At 42.2% G+C, this 18,632-nt stretch overlaps 1 protein-coding gene across 2 annotated transcripts in view; it reads right to left on the bottom strand.

Annotated features, from left to right (window-relative positions):
* The window catches only part of FHIT (fragile histidine triad diadenosine triphosphatase), a 153,014-nt gene that overhangs the window by 58,772 nt on the left and 75,610 nt on the right, over positions 1-18,632 (bottom strand). For both annotated transcript variants that reach the window (XM_068114153.2, XM_068114152.2), the window contains exon 2: positions 12,565-12,681. In XM_068114153.2, coding sequence (XP_067970254.1) covers positions 12,565-12,681 — 117 coding nt within the window. The remainder of the gene's footprint in view (positions 1-12,564; positions 12,682-18,632) is intronic.

Genomic DNA, 18,632 nt, shown 5'->3' with positions numbered 1-18,632 from the left:
ATGACAAAACTCCCACGTTGTTGTTCTAAAGGCAGCACAACGTTTTCGCATAATGGACCATTCTTTTGAACAAATCTAGAGCTAAAAACTTTCATTGCGCACACTGCCTAATTAATTGTACTTTTGGAACAAGTAGGAAACTACATGATAGTGGAAATAACAAAATAAAGATATATTAAAATGTTATAAAATCCAATATTAACTGAAGCGAATTGGAAATTAGTCTTCATAAGAAAGACTCAGTCGTTCTGCTTCGGTGGAAAAATAAGGACGATGAATATTTTCCACAAATTTTTGAAAGAGAGGTATATGCTAACCACATATGCTAGCATGCTAGCATATTCTGTCTTCTACCGACTCCTCTCCGGCCTTGCTCCCCCAGCTCTCTCTGTGCTCTGTCCCCCAAATATTCCTACAGGTCGCACAAGATCTGCCAGCCACCCTCTGATGGTTAAACTGCCGAAATCTCGGCTCTCTGCTCACCTTCACTCTTTCATTCCTCTTTTCTCCTGCCTCTGGAACAAACTCCCACACTCCCTTCAATCCCACTCCTCCCTCCAGGTCTTTAAAACAGCTGTTCACCACCATCTCTTATCTTCCCCCATCCAAAACCTTGATCTTTTCTACCCCCGCTAATTCACCCCAGATCCACCTTGTTTGAAATTCCAACTTCTTTCCTGGAAGTCCTGGCAGTGTCCATATGTTTTATTCCCCTTCCCCCCCCCCCCCCCTTCCCATGCCTCCCCCCAAAGCCCTCTCCCTCTCTCAGTTCTCTCGATGTCTCCATGTCTCTCGGTCCCTGCTCTCAAATGTTGTGTTTGTGTCCTTCCCCCTCTCTCCCCATCTTGTCTACTGCTCCCGATGTTATTTGTTTTATGTGTTTGTTTGTCTTTCTGTGTGATTAATGTTCGCTCTTTAACGAGCCTCGATCTTGTATACAAAAACAAAAAAACAAAAAAAAAAACAGAGGGACAGGTGGTGAAGTGACATTTCTGGTCTCAAAAAAACACCTGAAGTCCTTGTACCTACCCCATTGTTCTCCTCCCCCTAACAACATCCTCCCCCTTGGTGAAATAAAGCATGTAAAATAGGACAAAAGGCCTTCTCCAAATTCCTTGTATTCCCTTGTAATGTGCTAATCCAAAAAATGCATGAAAAAGGTGGTGGAAATGTTGTGAATGAGATGATTTGAGAGTGTAATAGTGACCTCAAGTACCCTTATAGATTACATCTGTTATGTACTGTGGGAAATACTGTTTGTTTGTAAATGCTTTCCAATTTTGTATCAGTAGTGCTGTCATTATTTCATGAGATAAAAGCGTGTGTACAATGTAACAGCAGCTTCCTGCTCTTGTCCATCGCAATGTGGGAGCCATTTATTTTCACGCCATTAGAGCCTGTCGATGAAAGGCGGAACTGCTGACCAAACTATAAAGTACAGATCGTCAGCTTTAGTTTGGCATTAAGTTGGATACAATATGTATTTACCATAAAAATAAATTGTGCTTGTTGTTAGTTTCTTTATAAACCGAAATTATACAGAGGAAATCGACCTAAACGCTATCATATACGGAGAGGCAGAGGGAATAGCATGCATGAAACGGGCCCAGTACATAATGTACCAAATCGGAAACAGGTGTAGTAGCATGTACGTATAAAAATGTGTGCATACTGCCATACAGGTTACGTGTAAATTTACAAAGAGCAGTATCACCTGTTACCTGTTGTGCAGTTAACACCAGAATAATTTATTGCTATTTTACATAATCTTCCTATATTAAACAAGAAAGAGCAATCAGATTGCAGACACTCACCAGGACGTGTTTGTGTGGTGTTTATCAGCTGCTGTGTTGGTGTGGTTTATTGACGACGTAGATTTCTATTCAATCCAATATGGCTGCCGAACCACGAGAGCGATGACATCATCAATTTAAATCTCACGTACAATGTTTGAGTAGATCATGTTCAAGAAATTTCAAACTGATCGGATCAAGCGTTCTACTTGTCCAATTATGACGCCATAATGAAGGAAACGATGACATCATCATGAATATATGTTATTCCCCATGGCAAGTACTTGACAATGAGCCATGTTTCAATTTTTTTCCATGGAGCGGTTTCTGAGATAGACGTGCAAAGTTTTTCGGTTTTTCCAAGATGGTGCCCATACCACATGACCTATGATATCATAATTATCATTAAAAAAATTCTACACGAGGAGGTGCTCCTGTTTTGAAATTTTCTTGGCAATCGGACCAATGGTTGCAGAGAAAGCATCCAAAGAAAGTTGCAGACAAACCAGAGACAGACAGACAAACAAATGAAAAATCACTGAGAGCGACACTCAGCAAAATAAAACAAAGTAGAATGGCACTCAGTAGAGCATCCTTTTGACCTCCCGAATAATTGGTGGTTGAATTCTGTGACCTGATTTGCAAATGGTCTTCAAATTTTAAGTTAATCGGATGAAAAGTGACAATTTTAGAAATTTGGCCGAAGTTTACCTTTTGGCCAAGGTTAACCTCAAATATAATTGGTGGTTGAATTCAATTTGCTGATATGAAAATCCTATTCAAATTTCAAGTCAATCCGATGAAAATTGAGGATTTTAGAAATTTGAAAAAAGTGGTTGACCTTTGCCCTATGTTGACGTTGTGACCAATGGTGACCTTTTCACCTAAGTTGATCTCAAAAATAGTTGTTAGTTGAATTCAGTTAACTGATATGAAAATCCTATTCAAATTTCAAGTGAATTAGATGAAAATTGAGGATTTTAGAAATTTGAAAATGTTGTTGACCTTTGGCCATGTTGATCTTTTGGCCTATGCTGATCTCAAAAATAGTTGGTGGTTGAATTCAGTTAGCTGATATGAAAATCCTATTCAAATTTCAAGTCAATCAGACGTAAATTGATGATTTTAGAAATTTGAAAATGTTGTTGACTTTTTGGCCTATGTTGACTTTTTGGCCTATGTTGACTTTTTGACCTATGTTGAACTTTTGGCATATGTTGACCTTTTCGCTTATGTTGACCTCAAAAAATAGTTGGTGGTTGAATTCAGTTAGCCGATATGTAAATCCTCTTCAAATTTCAAGTCAATCGGATGAAAATTGTGGATTTTAGAAATTTGAGAAGGTTGTTGACCTTTGGCCTATGTTGTTGATCTTTTGACCTCAAAAATAAATAGGATTCTGTCGGACTACCAACTCTACCATTTGGTGAAGTTTCGTGAAGTTCAGTTTGAAATTGTGACCTATAGGCAAGTATAAGTGAGCGGACAGACAAACACACAAACAAACACACAAACCGAAGTGATCAACAAATATTTATTTTTGCCAAGTAACAAACGGACCCAGATGCAACACCCTCTCCTGTGGCGAGGGTAATAAGGCAATTCTCTGTATGTGCAACAGCAGGTGTTTCTAGTAAAATAAAAACACACATGATGTGTGGAACGTCTCCTCGTATGACTCGATCCATTGAGTTATCGGATTGGATGTTGTGTAGTTTTTGCGCGCACAGATTCACAAATTTGAATGAATTGACATAAAGAGAGTCTGAACAAACATTTAGCAGACACAATATTTCCTTAGAACAATCGGCAAAAGTCTATTTCATCGAACGAACGTGCACAGTCGTGTTCTGGCAAACAACCAATCAACTTACATTGAGGCCTTGCGTGGGTATACCAACATGGCGGCGTTCACCTGCGGACAACTTCCTCCATAAGATTTGCGTATTTTAGCAATATGGCGGTGTTCATTGCAAACCAACTTAATACGCGTTTACTTACAAGGAGCTTCGATGCATGAGGAGACCGTTAAGTCCATCAAAGCCTGTGCTATCATCACCAACTTATGGTTGTTTGTCCGTCCTTTAGCCTTTTTTAATGTTGAGCATTAAGAAAGGAAGTAGCATGTACAATTTTAAAAACATTTGGTATGACCTGACTGGGGGTTGAACCCTCGACCTCCAGGACTCAGAGCGGACGCTCTAACCGTTACGCCCCTGAGGCTGGTTATATTTCTCTCCCCTTCCTCCAAGATCTTACGCACTTTACCAATATGGCGGCGTTCACCTTCAACCAATCACCTTCCCTAGAGGCCTCGTGTGGTTTACCGATCTGGCAGTGTCAGAGTGCCTGCCAAGAGTGATGAATTCTGGTTTGAAAAGGAACACAAATCATGCTTTGAAATGTAAGCACCAGTCCAAAGCAAAACAGCAGGCTTTAAGGAAGCCAGCAAGGCCCACAGAAACGAGTTAAAAAGCACTGCATTGGAGTAGGCCGCACAAAGGTGGGGTGATTCAGAATTGCACAGATTTTTGTTTTCTATGCAACCACAAAAAATAAAAAGAACAAAATCACACTTCTACACTAATCATTGTAATCATATAATGAAGAATTTAAGAATGTTCATGTCGGCCGCTAAACCCGAATGTATTGAGCAGAATTGTTTTAGATGCAGCTTGTTTTTCCATCTGGCTGAGCCTGCTGCGCTTCAACCATCTTACTATAATTCACCAAACCGTCTGTCCGTTCGAAGGCAAAAACGGCTCAACCAATCACAATGATGTTTTGGGTGGGTATTCCTGGGACCCCTGGGAATAAAATAGGCTATATTGTTTTTCCAATTTTTCCAATTTTCCAAACACAATGGAATAATATTTACCGATATGAACAGTGATGTGGCTTTTGTTCAAATTCTACAAATACTGTTTATTCTACGTTCCAGGAGAGAGTAGATCGACTCCTGACGAACTCTTCCGATATAAACGTGCGGCTCCGAAGTAACATGGCAGCGTGTGCAAAGCGACTGAGAAACAGGTGTAGCGGCCGCTTCCATGTTACAGATTCTGCGCGCGCTCTTCACACATAAACGTGCGACTGAGAAAGACGTGTAGCGGCCGCTTCCGTTTTGCAGAATTCAATATTTTTTCAAAATGGGCGCCATGTACTGTTTAGATTTTTATGATTTGCGTGTGATATGATTCAACGGATGTTTATATGAATCGTTTAAAATACAAAAGCCTTCAATTTCTGATATTTTGCCTTTTCATTTGGGCCTCCCAATTGAAGCCCCGCCCATAGGGCGGGTACCGTTGCTGGTGCAGAAAATTCACCAATATATTGGAAAGTGGCAAAAGATAAACGTTCTGCCACCACAAATGGTAAATAGAATGACACCAACAAGCTACCAGCCAATGGGAAGCGTGTCTAGCCAAATGAGATCCCACAGGGAAAGAGATTATTAATGGTGCCCAAAACGCACCACACCGACATGGTAGGGGAATTTAGGGATGAGAGAGAGAGAGAGTGTGTGTGGGTGTGAGGTTGGGGTGTGGGGTGTAGAGAGAGGGCGAGGATGAAAACTTTTCATGTCCGGCGGTAACACTCAAGTGAAAGCGTCACAAAGATGAGGAGACTCAGTGTTCATGGTGAGATAAAGGGAGCGAGAATCAATACGCGACTTTCAAAATGACCATCTTGTGTACAAAAAAACCCACCAAAAACACAAAAGCTCAAATCAATAACCAATTACCCACAGTTGTTTTGTGCACCAGCCATTTGTTGATTAAGCTCCTTTAATTCTGAACACAAGATAAGGACAGCCTTATGTAGGCAGGTGGCAAAATGGCAGGCAAAACAAAAGTGGGAATGTGACAGTAATTTTAGCCTCTAGATTATGATGGCTGACACAAGACGAGGTAATCTACAATTGAGATGGACCCCGAATAGCCTCAAAGGAATGTGCCATCCATTTGTCAGAGAACTTTAAATGCATTTGAATAAAAGAAAAACATTATTTACTTCCACCACCGAAGGTGAACGGAGGTTATGTTTTCACCTCCGTCTGCCTGGTAGCAGGATATCTCAAAACGTTATGGACATTCTTAACCAATTGAGAGGGCTAAAAACGATATATAGCAGGGTATCTCCAAACGTTATGGATGGATACGGACGAAACTTGGTGGACAGGTTTGGTGTGTGACAAAGAAGAGTTGATTAAATTTGATGATTATCTGGATCCGGATAGGAGAGTTTTTTTTTTAATGATTCTTCATTATTGAGAGAAAGTGCCAAAAATGATATATAGCAGGATATATCAAAAAGTTATGGATGGATACGGACGAAACTTAGGTTTGGCGTGTGACAAGGAAGAGTTGATTAAATTTTGATGATGATCTGGATCCGAATACGAGTTTTTTTTTTTTTTTTTATGATTTTAAAATCATTTATGAAATTAAAATTAAAATCATTAATGAGGGCCAAAAATTATGTACAGCAGGATATCTCAAAAAAGTTATGGATGGACATGAACGAAACTTGGTGGACAGGTTTGGTGTGTGACTAGGAAGAGTTGATTAAATTTTGATGATTATCTGGATCCGAATACGAGCGTTTTTTTTTTTTTTTTTAAATGATTCTTCACTATTGAGAGAGAGGGCCAAAAATTATGTACAGCAGGATATCTCAAAAAAGTTATGGATGGACATGAACGAAACTTGGTGGACAGGTTTGGTGTGTGACTAGGAAGAGTTGATTAAATTTTGATGATGATCTGGATCCGGATACGAGAGTTATTCTTTTTTAATGATTCTTCACTATTGAGAGAGACGGCCAAAATGATATATAGCACAATATCTCAAACAGTTATGGATGGACATGAACGAAACTTGGTGGACAGGTTTGGTATGTGACTAGGAAGAGTTGATTAAATTTTTATGATGATCTGGATCCGGATACGAGAGTTATTCTTTTTTAATGATTCTTCACTATTGAGAGAGAGGGCCAAAAATGATATGTAGCACAATATCTCAAAAAGTTATGGATGGACATGAACGAAACTTGGACAGGTTTGGTGTGTGAGAAGGAAGAGTTGATAAAATTTTGATGATTATCTGGATCCGAATACGAGAGGTTTTTTTTATTATTTATTTATGATTCTTCACTATTGAGAGAGAGGGCCAAAAATTATATATAGCAGGATATCTAAAAAAAAGTTATGGATGGATACGGACGAAACTTGGACAGGTTTGGTGTGTGACAACGATGAATTGATTAAATTTTTATAATTATATGGATCTGGATACGAGAATTTTTTTAAATTTCTCAGGTGATTCTTCACCATTGAGAGAGAAGGCCAAAAATGATACATAACAGGAAATCTCGAAAAGTTATGGACGGCTTTGGACGAAAATGGTGGACAGGTTGTGTGTGTGACAAGGATGAATTGATTAAATTTTTATAGTGATATGGATCTGGATACGAGAATTTTTTTTAATTTCTCAGGTGATTCTTCACCATTGAGAGAGAAGGCCAAAAACGACATATAGAAGGATACTCAAAATGTTGTGGACGGATTTGACGAAACTTGGTGGACAGGTTGGGTGTGTGACAAGGACGATTTGATTCGATTTTGGCGAAGATCCGGATTGCGCCTACAAGTGGGAAACAGAACGTAAACGGTTCAGCCTGACGCAGGTGTGCGCTCTCCCGAGTGCCGTTCTAGTTTTCTTCGTGTTTTCATAAGACATGAACCACCAGATAAAAAAGGGCAATCACCTCCATTGTTAAATTATGAATCCTAAATACGAAGCACATTGACAATTTGCAAGCAGAGAGTTGAGAGAAGAAAAGACATCTTGAAGAGGCATGAGGCCAAAAATAAGACGATGCTCTCTTACAAGGAACTTGTATGTCACGCTTGTTCACACATGTGGCCACAAAAGCACATGCAAGCATTCGCCAACTGGGAAAAGGCAATTCCGATTTTAAAAAGTGCAATAATATCGTTAGCAGGTGTGAATGTCATAGCTCGGGCACAGTGAAACGGACTGTATTGAGATTGTGGACTGTAGTGGGTGAGGTACAATCGCACATTGCGATGCAAAACGGATGGCCGTGCCATTTGGCAGGCAAGACGAGGGTTGCACTGCCTGAGACTTTAGTAGCACGTTGGGACATCCAAGGGCCGATTGTGCGCATCTGTGCATTTGCTTGGACTTTGTACGTGCGTGCGCATACACAGCCCGTCGCCTCCTGTCCGCACCTCCCGCTCCCGAATCCTGGGCTGTGCCTCATTAACAAAATGAATGTGATACTTTGTGGGCTTTTGATGGATCTACAATTTCCTGGGGCAGAGAGTTGTATACTGAATCGAGGCTCGTGAAAGAGCTAACATTTATTTCACAAACAAATCAACCAGACAAACAAAATATATAAAAAGAGGGAGCGGAAGACAAGATGGGGAGAGAAGGGGAAGCACACAAACACAACATTTGAGAGTAGGGACATCGAGAGTTGGAGGCCAGATTTGAAATGTGGTTTTCCCAGGAAAGATCATGGCAGATAGTGAGACGCAAAAGATTGAGTGACAGAACTTCTTGGAGAGGATTATTCAGAAAGTGGATGGGAGGGTTGTCCAGTCGGTCTTTTCGGAGAGACATCGTAAGAGTGTGAGATTTGTCAGGATTGAAAGACATGTTCCATTTGTTTGCCCAGTCTGTGATTTTGTCCAGATCTGCAGAGAGTGAGGAGGCTGCAGACTGCCGATCTGAGGGATGAGGAATGGAGCGACAGAGAGGAGTCGTCAGCAAAGAGGTAGAGAGGATTTTCAAGAGAGTCAGAGAGATCATTGATGAAGACCAGAAAAAGCACAGGGCCCAGAACACTGCCTTGGGGAACTCCAGCCTGAACAAATTTATGGAAAAAGTTTTATGGAGTTTATGGAAAAATAAAATGTTACTATTAGCCATGCAATGATGAGTTCAAGCAAAGCACAATTTGTGACTGCCAATGTGAGAACGTTTACTGTCGGAATTCACAAGCAGTTAGACATTCAGACAAAGGATGCATGTTCCATTCCGACTGCTTAAAGCTTGCAACAATGCATTGTCCCACACAGTACATGTCAGCTGCTCCTTTGGACCACACGTGTATGCAATGACATGTTATAGTGTGGAATACTTATTGGCAATCCTATGGTGTCATTTCATCCAGATATGAGTCACGTGACTTTGAAACTTTCCTAAAACTGCCAAAACAGCTGATGCAATCATCGGTTTTCTTTGCTCAAGACAATACGGTGAATGCTTCAAAAATGCTGAGTTGTCAATCGAATTGTCAACAAAATAATATATGTTGCTTCCATGTAACGAACAGCCTGGTGTTGGCTTAGCGGTTAGGGTGCTGGCTTGGGATCTTGGGATCGGGATCCTGGGTTCGAATCCCGGTCGATCGTTGAATTAACACCAGGGGGGTTGACTCAGCCTGGCATCCTTCCGAGGTCGGCAAATTGAGTACCAGTTTACTGGTAATTCCCTGTGTCGCAAAAGGTGACTAACAGGGTTGGCGGCAGGAAGGGCATCCGGCCATAAAACAGGGTTGGCGGCAGGAAGGGCATCCAGCCATAAAACAAGGTTGGCGGCAGGAAGGGCATCCGGCCATAAAACAGGGTTGGCAGCAGGAAGGGCATCCGGCCATAAAACATGGTTGGCAGCAGGAAGGGCATCCGGCCATAAAACATTGCTTCAAAAAAGGGGCCCAGGGTGCTCGAAAAAGGCCAACACCTGCTCTGTGGGGAAAATGGCCTCTAAAGGTGGTTCTTGTTTTTCTTCTTGCTTCCATGCAACGGGCATATTAAACATATTAACCGTTTGCATGTTACAACTTGAAAGCACCTCAAAATTCAAAGCCCGTCCACATGTGCCTTGTACCCAAACTAACCTTGATGAAACCAACAGCGAAAGAAAAAGAAAAAAGTTAAATTTATTCATTGGTTTTGTCTATATTCTCATCATAAAGGTCTGTTGAAACGTTATGGCCTGGACAGACACACTGACTGGCTGACACACACAAACACACACACACACACACACACACACACACACACACACACACACACACACACACACACGGTATAATGATTTGCATCATCATTGTTTACAAATTGAATCAAACTCGTGGTTTACAAATTGCATAAAACTCCTTTGTTTGGGCTAATCTGTGAGGGGCAGAAATAAAAATGTCGGCAGACACATAACAGTAAATGGCAGAGCTGTTTATAGAAACTTTTCCATTAGTCAAGGTAACTGGATGAGTAATGTTTTGACGCTCCGCAGTTTAACATGATCATAGTCGGGCTTTATAAAAATGGAAGGCAATGCATCATCCCACAAAGGGAGCACTTTATTACTCAAGACAACTACAATGACGACAACATGTTTCGCACTTAAATGCGGGTTTGGGTTGTTATTTTAGTTTCAAATTCTCAAACAGCAAATGTGTCGTTCATAAAAATATATTTCGTGGATTTTACTGCATCAAACCAAAGCATTCTCTGCAACCCGTTTACACCGTTAACTCCCATCTATAATACAATTTGTTACCATGGCCTGAGGCTGTGCTGGATGTTTCAAAGATTTATTCTATCGATACTTGGAAATACCAAGATTTTAAATGTGTTGCTCGAAAACTCCAAACATTAAAAAAAAAAAAAAAAAAAAGGTAAGCGATCATGCAGTTTTTACTCTGAATATTAAAAAGTTGCGGATACATCAATCAATGACGGGTGATGCGATTTTATAGGAACCTCAGAACAACAACTCCATAATTAATTGAGCCAACAACACCAATCCCGTGATCGGTTTAAAGCACCACCCACTGGAATGCCGTGACGTCATCGGGAATGGCGGACACTTTGAGGAAAGTTTACTTTGACTGGACCAAACAAAATAAATGCGCGAGATGGAAGGAAATTTAAATGGCGTAAGCAGAATGTAAGGCATTGTCAGTCATGCCGAAGAGGTTTGGTGATGATGCGTGAAGTAGTGAGAGGAAATAGGAAACAAATAGTCAGGATATAATAAAAGGACAGATACCATCCTTTTATTTATATAGATGCAAGAATAAACATTTCCTAAGACAAAGGAAAAATCCTTTCTGCAAAGACACGTGTAAATCTGCTTCAGCAGATGACAAGCAATTGATAGACGATAAACAATTGATTTCGACAACAAAAAGTTGACGAGTCGGCTTACCTGGAAAATTAGGCGTGGCTGATGTTTCAAGCATTAGCCTTTCATCAGAGCAAAACGGTTTTGCTCAAAATTTTGCTGATGAAGACATCATAAGGAATTATCATTTGCTAAATATCCATACACAAACCATTGGCAGCGTTTGTGTGTTCGCTTTACTTCCATGTGTTCCCGAACAGTTGGATGCAATAAGTTCAAAACTGGTGGTTGGACTCGGGATGTTCATTTTAGGGGATAAGAAAAAGGGGGAAAAAAAATCAGTCTTGGGGTTTCGGGTGGGGGAAGCACCAAAATTCTCTCTTTGTAAATGTGACCAGGTGAAAGCCGGTATTACAAGTCATAATAAAACATCGTATACCTCAAACAAACAAATTATTATTATTTTTGTATACAAGATCGAGGCTCGTGTAAGAGCTAATATTGATCACAAAACGACAAACGGACACATAAAACATATGATAAAGGGAGCGGAAGACAAGATAGGGAGAAAGAGGGAAACACACAAGTACAACATTTGAGAGCAGGGACATCGGGAGATCTGTAGGAGGGAGAGGGCTTGGGGGGAGGAGGCATGGGAAGGGAGGGTGGTGGGAGGGGTATAAAACACATGGGACACTGCTCTAGGACTTCCAGGAAAGAAGTTGGTATTTCAAAAAAGTGGATCTGGAGTGAATTAACGGGGGTAGAAAAGATCAAGGTTTTGGAAGGGGGGAAGACAGGAGATGGTGGTGAACAGCTGTTTTAAAGACCTGGAGGGAGGAGTGGGATTGAAGAGAGTGAGGGAGTTTGTTCCAGAGGCGGGAGAAAAGAGGAATGAAGGAGTGAAGGTGAGTAGAGAGTCTTGATTTTGGCAATTGGGGGTTACGGTTACGGATGAGTTCTTTGCCTTTTTGGGGGGTTACGGATTAGTTACAACCAAATGGGGGTTATGGATGAGTTATTTGCTAGTAATAAATAACAATCCACAGCATTTATATAGTGCCAACCTATCTACCAAATATGCCATTCAAGGGTGCAAAACCCTGAACAATTCTTGAAAAAGTACATTTTAAATCTAATCCCAATTGGTGTACGCTTTCTAAACCGAGGCCCGATAACCTAAGGGTCTACACCCTGGACCAAAATAGTGAGGACGCTGCTGCAATGGCTATTCTTGCTCATGCAAATAAAAAAAATCGAATCAACACTAACGGAAATAGAACCGTCCCGTGTTTATAACAAACGTGTAAAACAGCAAGCTTATTGAGAATGGCGAACAACTCATGTCCTGCAATACCAACGACACAAAGGAGGTGCGAAATGAATCAAACTTTGGCATCAGCGCTTCTCCTTATGGCCCGTGCATCTACAACTAAAGTATCTCCTGCATGGAAACATTAAGGCCTTTTTAAAAAGTATGTGCTTTCGAGCCGTGGATCAGTGGTTCGGTGTTGCCTTTTACGACACACTGGGTTTTCTGCAAAAATACATTTCTCCTCATCACACAGACCATTGGCACATCTTAATTTTTCACCTTCCAAGGATACGGCCAGGGACAATTGGCTTGCGGTTGACAATGGCGTAAGAAAACTCCGTCTTGGCAAACACAGATGCCATCTTTATGAGGTGATCACCAAAACGCAATGTCGCCATCGCAGAAAAATCTGGAAAGGAGAAAATTGGTCCTTCCATGGCATGGCATTCTAATTACAAAATAAATAACAAAAAGAATGAAAACATTGTGACAAAGCTAATATTAATTAACACTCTTAATATTAACAACAAAAACAATCGTGTGTGTGATGTGTGTGTGTTTTTTGTATACAGGATCGAGGCTCATGAAAGAGCTAACATTTATCAGACAAAAAATCAAACAGACAAACAAAGCATTCAACAAGGGGAGCGACAGACAAGATGGGGAGAGAAGGGCAAGCACACAAACACAACATTTGAGAGCAGGGACATCATCAGGAGATCTATGGGAGGGAGGGGGCTTTGGGGGAAGAGGCGCAGGAAGGGAGGGTGAGAGAGGTATAAAACATAAGGACACTGCAAGGACTTCCAGGAAAGAAGTTGGTATTTCAAAAATGTGGATCTGGGGTGAAATTAGCGGGAGTAGAAAAGATCAAGGTTTTGGATGGGGGAGGATAAGAGATGGTGGTGAACAGCTGTTTTAAAGACCTGGAGGGAGGAGTGGGATTGAAGAGAGTGAGGGAGTTTGTTCCAGAGGCGGGAGAAAAGAGGAATGAAAGAGTGAAGGTGAGCAGAGAGTCTTGATTTTGGCAGTTTCACCAGAAGAGGGTTGCTGGCAGATCATGTGCGACCTGTAGGAATATTTGGGGGACAGAGCACAAACAGAGCTGGGGGAGCAAGGCCGGAGAGGAGTCGTAGAAGACAGAAAGACCACCAACCTGTCTGCGGTGAGTGAGTGAAAGACCCTCAGAATCAGCTCCATCATGGGAGATACCAATGATCCTGAAAAGTTTGCTTTCTACAGCGTGAAGCCGATCTAGGTGTGAGGCAGGAGCACCGGCCCAGAGGGGAGAGCAGTATTCCATTGAGCTGCGAATGAAAGCCTTGTATGTTGTGAGGAGCTCAGGTGTCCCAAGGAAGCACTTCGCACGACGGAGGATGCCCAGTCGGCGACTGGCTTTGGAGGCCAGATTTGAAATGTGGTTTTCCCAGGAAAGATCATGGCAGATAGTGAGACCCAAAAGCTTGAGTGACAGAACTTCTTGGAGATGATTGTTCAGAAAGTAGATGGGAGGGTTGTCCATTCGGTCTTTTCGGAGAGACATAATAAGAGTGTGAGATTTGTCAGGATTGAAAGACATGTTCCACTTGTTTGACCAGTCTGATTTTGTCCAGGTCTGCAGAGAGTGAGGAGGCTGCAGACTGCCGATCTGAGGGATGAGGAATGGAGCGGCAGAGAGTGGAGTCATCAGCAAAGAGAGTTTCAAGAGAGTCAGAGAGATCATTGATGAAGACCAGAAAAAGCATAGGGCCCAGAACACTGCCTTGGGGAACTCCAGCCTGAACAGGAAGAGGAGATGAGAGAAATCCATTCAGGGCCACACGTTGACTACGACTAGAGAGGAAGTCTGCAAGCCATGTGTGGAGATTTCCATGGATACCATAGGAGGAGAGTTTGGTGAGCAGAGCGGGGTGTCAGACCATATCGGTGTGTGTGTGTGTGTGTTGTTGTTGGTTGTTGTTGGTTGTTATCTCCATTTGTGGGTTTCAGGAGGTGGAACGGAGTTCTCCCAGGACCCAAAGTATCCACCTTCTCTTCGGTAAGGGATCACGGTTCATGGACCAAGTTGTTCAACTTTTTCATTGTTTTGTCCAAGGGCTCTTTTCGGGATCGTCACCAAACCACGGATTGTCTCTAGTTGTACAGTAGTTCATTTGTGGTAATATTCCAAGGGATAGTTTTAAAAATCTCAGTGAGGTTCTTCTTGCTTGATGCTCTAATTATCACTGGTACAATTACGATGCTCTTCAGCTTCCAAGATCTCTTGACCTTATTTTTGAGGTCCTGGTATTTGGTAATTTTCTTGATTTCCGCGTTGTTTAGGCCAAAAGCGCTGGGTACTGATATCTCAATCAACAATGCTGTCTTTTCCTTTTTGTTCCTGAGTGCAATGTCCGGACGCAATGCTTTGTTTTCTATGTTCACACTCGATGGAATCATCAGGTCGTATATGAGCATGACGTCCTCATTTTCAATTATTGCCCTTGGTTTGTGTTTCCATTAGTTTTCTGGTACTGGGATGTAATCTGCATACTTTGTTGTGCCGTTATGTGTAAAGTTGGTCTGATAATAGTTTCTTGCATCTCGAGAGCAGGTGACTAGTGCTTTCTGTTTCTGTCTTGCAGAATCTACACTTGTCTGTCTGGCTCAGTCCCACCATCCTTTTAAATCCACTGGTGTAGTGTCCTTGATTTTGGGCATTTATTATGATTAATTCTCCGTCCCAGTTCAGCTGACCTCTTCTTAACCATTCCAATGATCCTTCTTTGTCTGTTCCCACTCTGTCCAATTCTATTTTGTATTTTCCTTCTCTTTTGTCATTCTCCCAGTTGTTGGTGTATATTTCTTGATAGTTCTTTTCATATTTTTCTTTTGTCTTTTTTGCAATTGTTGGGGCTGTATTTGTTGCTGTTTCATTTTCCTGTGTGGCATCTTCTATTCACACCTGTTTTTGGAAATTCTTTACAAGGTGAGTTAGGGATACCTTTTCAGGTTTGTGTGTTCATGTTTGTTTGCAAATTGCATCCGATAGTTTGTTGAGCATTTCACATACTCAACTAGTCCTACACTCGTCGCTTTGTGCACCTGGTTGAGTTCCATCAGGCCGCTCCCTCCCTCTCATCTCAGCAGGTACATGCTCGGGATGCACTGTTTTTTGGAAAACATTTTGTGGATGCTAAGGAGTTTTCTTGTTTTGATGTCTAACCAGTTTATTTCGTGTGTGTGTGTGTGTGTGTGTGTGTGGGGGGGGGGGGGGGTTGGGGGGGGCATGTTTTTGTGGAGTTATACTGGAGCTTTCTGATGTGGAGTGTGATACACCAAAATGATCGTCATGACCTCCTGTGTTAATTAGGTTAATCAACTACAAAGAATCTGGAAGAATTCACAAGTTTTAAACAAACACAACATTAATGTGCATATAACAGCTTAATAAATCCTTCCATGGCATGGCATTCTAATTACAAAAGAAACAAGAAAAACAATGATAACATTGTAACAAAGCATATATTAATTAATACTAATAATATTCCCAACAATAATATTAGTCGGTATCATTTGGCAATAATAATAACGAAGGTTTTATCCTCTCCCTGGCCCAAGAACATCTGGGCTTGGTGAAAAAAGAAAGCTAATGCCCAACAACAGTAGGGCAGGCAGTTATTCTACAAGGCCGTGAAGACCAATAGAAATTTGGTCAATTGGACCAATGGGCCCATTGGTAATAATAAATGTCAGTGTATGTGTATGTGTCGTGTGTGTGTGTGTGTGTGTGTGTGTGTGTGTGTGTGTGTGTGTGTGTGTGTGTGTGTGTGTGTGTGTGTGTGTGTGTGTGTGTGTGTGTGTCAGGGTGTCTCCTTCATAACTCCAAAACAATGAAAACTAGAGGCCCAGAACTTCACATGCACACTAAAGAAATTCCAAGGGAGGGCATGAATGAAAACTGGGTATTTGGGTAAATTTAAACATCCCCTTTGAAGATAAATTAAAGGGGTGCTCATCATAAAAAAGTCTCACCAAGATGGTGTCACACCATCTTGGTCAGCCCACTGTCACTTCATCGGGGTCTTAATCCACCATTTTTTTCGGCCTGCTCAACAATGCCTTGACTTGAAACAGGCCGCAACAACGTTTCCTGTATGATAAAGCACTGAAATTTTTTTTTTTTTTTTTAACTTTCCTCACTCATATCATCGAATGCTTGATCTTCATACCTACAAATCCCTGTATACATCGATATTGTAGGTGCTATAGTTCTCAATCTAAGAGCTTGAAGTGATGCAATTTTCCCTACTCCCCTGAGCTCCCAAGGTGAATCATACCGAAACTTTATTGGATCACATTGTTTTTACGATGTACCTTACTAGGGGGGTTTTAAACAGTAATTTTCTCACAATTCTTCAACTTATACACACACTAGCCATCACCTGTCGCCATCTCTGGGGGTAGATCCACATGGGAAGTGAAAGGGTGGAGGTGGGAGAGGGGAGGGGAAGAGGTGGGAGAGGGGAGGGGAAGAGGTGGGAGACCAGAGGGTGGGGTGGTAGGAGGGTGAGGGTAGTGTGGGAGGTGGGAGGGGAATGGGGGAGAGGAGGGAGGGATCTGGTGTTGCCCGGCAACACTGGGTATCTTTGCAAGTCATATTGTGATTTCATTAAAAGAAAGCATAACAAAACAAGAACGGCACTCGTAGATAGTGTTATGTCGGTGGGGTAGCAATATGTAGAGCCAGATAAATCTGTGTAGGTAGGTATTCGTCTGTCGCGGTAAGGAATCTGACGTGTAATAAGTTCTGTGTTTAGGCGTTTTGTCGGTTAAGAGTATACCTGTGAACATACCAAGATGTTCGAGTGATAAATAGTCGGGATTAAAGAGTAGCGCCCCTGTGTGTCCAACCTGGTAGCCAAACCTATGTCCCGTATGGCAATGCACTCATTTGGACATGTAGTTAGGTCCCTAGTGCAACACTAAATAATTCCCTACCCTGACATGACTTTGAAAGACGAACAGGCAAGGAAACCAGGCCAGGACACCGCCGATGATGGCCGCCGCCACCTACACCTCCGACAGGCCTAGCCACATTGAGTGCTAATTTGAGTGCCAAAGTGCCACATTGAGTGCCACATTGAATGCCTATGACCACGGAACAGGGAACGAGTGAAGGGGCAGCACGGTAGGCGCGGACCTCTAGCCGGCGAGTCGGTGGAGGGCACTGATTGGGTGGCGCGCCAGGGCGGACGTCATCACAGCGGGAAGGTTATTTAAGAGAGCGCCGAATGCCATCTGGCTCTTGCGGTTCGTGCTCTTGGAGATCCAGCAGATCGTAGCACGTCGGGTTTTTCATGCTTGCGCAGCTTCCTCTTGCAGCACGTCCTTCTCTGGCTGTCGTGTGTGATCAGTGCTCCTGAAGCTTGGAGTGGTGTACGGACCTCGCGGGCGTTGGCTCGCCATCTGTGTGTGCTTGGAGCAGTGTTCGGTGCTGTGGCGCTGGAGCGAGGGACCTCGTGGGTGCATCGGGGCCGAACGGAGCCGTGTTGGACGGCAGCCAAAGACAAGACGAGAGGACAGATAAGGCCAATCTCCATTACATTTTACATGACGAGACAATTATTTTCCTTTAATCCATTCCTGTGTCTGTTGTTGAGTCTGGTGTGCGGGATCCCGATTTAGGACATTATATTACCGGCTCGTATTTCCCTGTCCCGCGATTCCTTGTAAATAAACCCTTGCATTATTTTCCATTCCCCACAAATCTTGTGTCCGGTTGAGTTTGTTCGCCGTCCACAGTTAAGCGCCTACGCAGCTTCCACCTTCCTCCCGCGCGACCATAGTAAAATCCGTATTGGTTGTTGCCTCCGAATAAAACCGTTTAGGCCTATCCGCGGTCTCTGGTGTTAACCGGAGTCGCACGACAATAGTAATAGACCAGATATGCATCCAGACTTTAACCAATATCGAATAAGCTGGTTCTTGTTCTTGTCACTTGTCTACCAAACTAATCCACCAAGTTTTGTCATAATCCATCCACAACTTCTTGAAATATCATGTTATATGTAGTTTTTGGCCCAATCTCTCAATGGTGAAGAATCACTAAAATATATATTTTTTATTAAATGGTTGCCATGGCAGCACAATTCAGCCAATCACAATTGTGATCTAATCAGGTTGAAATAATGTCATGAGGAATAGACATATATGCAATATGAAAGCTAAATGTTCCACGGATTTTGAAATATCGCGTACACAAAAGTACATGGATGGATGGGATGGTTGGTCAGACTGAGCTCATTTGAATGTCCCCTGTCCCCGACCTTGTCAGAGGGGCAGGGGACAAAAATAATTCATTTTCGCTGAAGGATGTTG

Source organism: Myxine glutinosa, chromosome 4 (assembly GCF_964187855.1).
Source record: "Myxine glutinosa chromosome 4, kmMyxGlut1.1, whole genome shotgun sequence".
Taxonomy (NCBI): Eukaryota; Metazoa; Chordata; class Myxini; order Myxiniformes; family Myxinidae; genus Myxine; species Myxine glutinosa.
The sequence above is the reverse complement of the archived record's forward strand: the minus strand, read 5'-3'. Positions and strand labels throughout refer to the sequence as shown.